The sequence below is a fragment of the Lemur catta genome, chromosome 15 (genome assembly GCF_020740605.2).
Source record: "Lemur catta isolate mLemCat1 chromosome 15, mLemCat1.pri, whole genome shotgun sequence".
NCBI classification, from domain to species: domain Eukaryota; kingdom Metazoa; phylum Chordata; class Mammalia; order Primates; family Lemuridae; genus Lemur; species Lemur catta.
The window spans coordinates 38,457,791-38,463,425 of NC_059142.1; the positions used below are offsets into that span (position 1 = coordinate 38,457,791).

General features: G+C 39.8%; 1 protein-coding gene across 1 annotated transcript; it reads right to left on the reverse strand.

Moving 5' to 3' along the window:
- Positions 1-614: 614 nt before the first annotated feature.
- On the reverse strand, positions 615-4,991 carry KRT10 (keratin 10). The gene is made up of 8 exons (XM_045526457.1): positions 4,380-4,991; positions 3,471-3,553; positions 2,971-3,127; positions 2,721-2,882; positions 2,503-2,628; positions 1,968-2,185; positions 1,287-1,603; positions 615-987 (listed from the first exon to the last, which is right to left on the reverse strand). Exons 1-8 carry the CDS (start codon positions 4,968-4,970, stop codon positions 881-883), a joined length of 1,761 nt encoding a protein of 586 aa, XP_045382413.1. The 5' UTR covers positions 4,971-4,991; the 3' UTR covers positions 615-880.
- Positions 4,992-5,635: the final 644 nt, after the last annotated feature.

Below are 5,635 nucleotides of genomic sequence, written 5' to 3' on the forward strand. Positions count from 1 at the left end.
TAGGCTGACCCTGAAAGTACCAGGTCTTCAGTACTGATCACTGGGGAGGGCTGGGGAAGCAAGAGACCTAGTGGTGTCCCTTTAGTCACAATGGCATCACTATGTCCTGATAGTGCTTTTCATGTTCATGATATATATCAAATAATTTTGTTGGGGGTGCTATGATTTCACTGGGCTGGTAAGTGTTAGAAGATATTTCTTAAGCTATATAGCAATAGGGAAGAAGTAATATAGTAATCAGAATAAAATAATGGCAGGCAAATGTGAGAATTTCAATTAATCTTATTTTTGGGGTCTTATTTTAAGCTATTTCAAAATTTCCAGGATTGAAATAATTTAAAGCCAGAGAGCTGGGAGCTTTCCACATATTGTGTAACTCAAAGGAAGAGGAAGAGTAAGAGTGGCGGCGACTCAAGGATTTTTTTTTTTATTCAGTGAGATGACTGACAATGGTCTGAACATACCCAGAAGATTAAAAAACTTACTCAGAAAAATCATGACACTAATTCTGTCTTCAGAGTTTTTTGACGAGTCAATCTTCAAATGCTATAGTTTGCTAATCTTTATTTTACAAAATTATCTAACTTAAGTACAGACATTCTGACAATTTTGAATAGTTTGCATCAGTAAGAAAGTTTATTGAAATTCATCAGTAAATGAGCACAGAAAGTTTTTTCTTTTTTCCATTAAAGAAAACTTTCTGCTAAAGTGAAAAGAAGAAATACAGAAACCACAAAACACATTTTAGACACCTTATTTTCAAGGAGAGAACCTGTTCCCATAGACCATTAAGGCTGATGTATCTTCTTGGAGACTTAGTTTTCCACTAATCTGTATGTAATGGCCTGTGTGGAGGGAGACTCTTTCCTCTTTATGCAGCTTAATAGTAGTGTTTCTCTGTTTCTGACTCAACCATAGATGAAAGGACTCTACCATCAGGTGCCACCTCTTCAATAATTGTCTTGATTACTCTGGTTTTGTTAGTATCTGTGTGAATAATGAAAAAGACATAATTTAGACTAAGCAATTTATAGGAATCCTTACTCATTAACAAGAAAATATTCTAAAAAATAAGAAAATTCAACTTTTTTACATTGTTAAAAATACATCCAAGCAAGTTGAACGAACTGCATTTAGACCACGCGTTTGTCGTTCAAGATTGGTGTCGAGTACAGTTTCTTAACAAATGCAAACGGAACCGTCTCTAAGATTTTAATTTTTTAAACAGCTCTAGAGCTTTAAAAGCAACGCCACCAACACAGAAAGTTAAAACTAATTGCGATTACCCCAGCTAGTTTCTGCTGACCTTGGTCCCTTAGAGGAGGACTCTCCAACGGAACCGGAAGAGGAGGACTTGTGGCCTCCGCCGGAGCTGCCTCCACCGGAGCTGCCGCCACCGTAGCCGCCGCCGCCGGAACTGCTGCCGCCACCGGAGCTGCTGCCACCGTAGCCGCCACCGGAACTGCCGCTGTAGCCTCCACCGCTGGAGCTTCCGCCGCCGTAGCCGCCGCCGTGACCGCCACCGGAACTGCCGCTGTAGCCGCCGCCGGAACTTCCGCCGTAGCCTCCGCCGGAACTTCCGCCGCCGCGTCCGCCGCCAGAACTAAACGGGGTGAGGGTGATAATTGTGTTATCTCTAACACTGGAAAATAGTGGGTTGCCTTCCAGATTATTGCTTTAGAAAATAAGCAAGACATGTTTTGAGACAATATAGAACTGTGAAGTAGGCATTTAAAATCCCATCCTTTAAAAGCTATCTTTTATACACACAACCGTAAGAATCATTCTTGGGCCAAATTCATGAGAAAGCGAGACTGCGGTTGCATATTCCTTTTTCTGTTCTCTGGCCCCTTCTTTCTGTCCCCTTCCTCCCATTCTCTGGCATTTTCTTGGGGTTTGGATAAGCCTTGCTATCTGGAATATCGAGATAAAAATAACTGGGATGATTTCTGAATTTTCAAATTTACCTTCCCTCTCCTTCTAGCAGGCTGCGGTAGGTTTGAATTTCATTCTCCAGTCGGATCTTAATATCCAGGAGCTGTTGATATTCAGTATTCTGGCACTCGGTTTCAGCTCGAATCTGTTGCAGCTGTTCCTCCAGAGCAGAGATCTGAGCCTGAATCTGTGAGAGCTGCACACAGTAGCGACCTTCTGTTTCTGCCAAGGAGGCTTCCAGGGATTGTTTCTGAAAAGAGGATGTTATTGTGGCTTAGCGACCTCAGTGTTCAATTGAGTATAGTGAAGCCTATTTAATTATTTAATAAGATCATATAGAAGAATAAAGAGAATGAATAGAATTTGTGTTGTATGTTTAATGGCAGCATTTTAATTTCAGCAGTTTTAGATCAATACTAATAGTGCTTTTCCTCCAATAACATAGATTTTCAGATTTTTTTTCTTTCTTATCCCCAGCTCTGCATTTTTCTCTTGCATTGCCTATTCTTACATAAGCATGAAATTTGGTATGATAAAGTTGAAGTCATTTCCTGAGAGTTAACATACCAGGGCCAGTTGGGACTGTAGTTCTATCTCCAGAGCTTGAACATTACGTCTCAATTCAGTGATCTCCGATTTATAGCTGGACATTTGTTCAATGTTATTATCAATTTCTGTAGTCAGTTCCTTGCTCTAGGGTATTAAAAATCAGGAAAAAAGATGAGAAAATTCTGAAATGAGAACAAAACGTCCATGAGCTTCATTATGAAGGAAGATGAACTTACCTTTTCATTGAACCAGGCTTCAGCATCTTTGCGGTTTTGTTCAGCAAGTTGTTCATATTGGCTTCTCATGTTATTTAGAAGTTCAGTCAGATCAACACCTGGGGCAGCATTCATCTCAACATTCACATCACCAGTGGAGACATTTTGAAGGTCTTTCATTTCCTGTTTAAGAAACAGAAAGATTTAATGACTACACCATGACCACAATGAGCTCTTTTTATGGCAGGGGAAGGTAAAACTTCTGTGTCACCTCCTCGTGGTTCTTCTTCAGGTAGGCCAACTCTTCAGTCAGGCTCTCGATCTGCATCTCCAGGTCAGCCTTGGTCAGGGTCAGCTCATCCAGCACCCTGCGCAGGCCATTGATGTCGGCCTCCACGCTCTGGCGCAGGGCTACCTCATTCTCATACCTGAAACAAGCATGATACAAATATGATATAGCTTATACAAGGGAGGTGAACCTGGGCAGAGACTGTTTAAAAAGCAAATATAGAGCTGATTGCATATCATGGCAACTTTTATCATATACTCATTCACTTAGGAATATTAGTGGTTTAATGCAAAGAAGCTTAGCAATTAGTTTAAAATGCATTTTCTTCCTTTAATATTGCCATAAAATTTCTCAGACAACTCCAATACTTTAACTTTGGATGAATTCAGGAAAATGTAAATGCTATTGTGGGCATCCAGTCATTCTTAAAAACAACTGATGTATTTTTTGTGATGGTATTATACCACATTCCTTTAGCTTACTTCAGCCTGAAGTCATCAGCTGCCAGCCTGGCATTGTCGATCTGAAGCAGGATATTGGCATTGTCAGTTGTTAGGTTGAGGATCTGGAGGGAGAGGCACAGTTATTTTAAAAGAGGTCAGATGCAGATATGACTTTTATAGTGGCATAGATAAGCTGCATTTTTATGTTGTTTTCTTATAAAATCTTGGGGGAATTTTTTATTTTAAATATCAAATATTGCAGGCTTACCCATATACTTAAATTTGAATCCTTTGTTCTCTTGAAGTTTCTCTACTCTCCTATTTCTGTGTCATCCATTTCTGTAAACTAATTGGAATTATATAGATGTATTCCTAAAAGTGTGTATTCCCCTCTTTTATACCGTGTGATTTCCATGTATTTCAGCTAGCCTTTGACTGACTCACACTTGTATTTATTTTACTTGTTAAATGTATGTATAAGTAAATATACCCTGAGCTGGTACACAGTAGGTGCAATTCACAAATTCCCTAGAGGCAAGCATCCCATTTTTTCATACTGGAGAATTCATGTTTCTTGCAATGTTGGTACTGAATAGCTTATTTGTTACCAGTCTGAATAATATTTTGTTCTGATTCATTTATAATTTTTTCAGTTCCTACATTTGTAAATGAACTAGCATATTTTAACTGTGGACTCATTATATACTTATTGAAACCTGAAAAGTTAGTAATCTGCCGTCTTATAAGGTAAGCAACACACATGCTGGGTGAAGATTGCCATGACCATACCTTCACAAATATTTACCTTTGATGAGACTTGATTATTTCTGGAAGCAAGAAAGTAACAGAGGTAAACACTGCAAAGAGCTACATTGTGCATAAGATTCATCTATCTGGATTACATGGATAAGAAATAGATTTAAAGCTGAGTTTAAAAATGCCCCTTACCTGATTTTTAAGGTCGTCAATGGTTTGGTAGTATTTGCTGTAGTCACGAGGCTCTCGCTGGCCTGAGTTACTATTCTTTTCATACCACTCCTTGATTTTGCTTTCCAGCTCGTAGTTTGATTCTTCCAGAAGCCGAACTTTGTCCAAGTAGGAGGCCAGGCGGTCATTCAGATTCTGCATGGTTACTTTTTCATTTCCAGAGAGAAGGCCACCATCTCCGCCAAACCCACCACCATAACCTCCTCCAAAGCTACCTCCACCAAAGCCACCTCCAAAGCTGCCACCTCCAAAGCTGCCTCCACCAAAGCTACCTCCTCCATAGCCCCCACCACCACAGCTGCTGCTTCCATAACCTCCACCAAAGCTACCTCCACCAAAACCTCCTCCTAATCCTCCATAGCCACCTGAGCCCACAAAGCACCCCCCACTAGAGCTCCCACGACTAAAAGAGCCACCACTGAACCCCCCTGAGCTAAATCCTCCACCAAGGGAGCCTTTGCTGCTCGAAATTCTGTGGGATGATCTTCCTCCCCCTCCTCCTCCGCTGCGGGAGGAAGAGAATTGCTTGGTTGAGCTGTATCGAACAGACATGGTGATGCTGTTTAGCCCAGGGAGTGCTGCTACCAAGGACAGTAACAAGCCTTTATATACATAACCAGCTTAACCAAGAGGGTGTTTCCCACGTGTGTTAGGGTTTGCTTACTTAGATGGTTTTCTTTTTGCCAACTTGGCATCTTTGGCTTATGATTGCATAAATTATCTTCAGTAATAACCAATCCCAATGTGTACAGTTTTGAATTTGCCCAAAGAACAAACAGAAGTTTTGCTATGTTGAAATTGAAAATGGGTGGAGTTCAAATGAGCATGGTTTAGTATGCTTTTCACCTTTTGAAGAACATTGAGCAACTGTTAAAATTAATTTTTTTCAGCAGTAATTCAGATTGCACAGAATGCAGAGTTTTGGGGAAAAAAGTTTTAGCTACAAATTTACAGTTAAGATATTTCAACTTCATATTTTAAACAGTTTTAATTAATTGAAACAGCAAATAGCATAAATTCTGTCAGAATCATGCTATATTAAGAATCTTGTAGAAAACTGTAGGCAACCAAAAAGAAGGTAAAATACATATGCTAAAAACTTAGTGTTCAAAGGTTGCCACATATAAAAATTTAAAGTCACAAAAGCCCAATTTAGGACATTGTGTGTGTATGTGTGTGTGTGTGTATAGGGAATCTTTAATTTATCTGGAGAATGA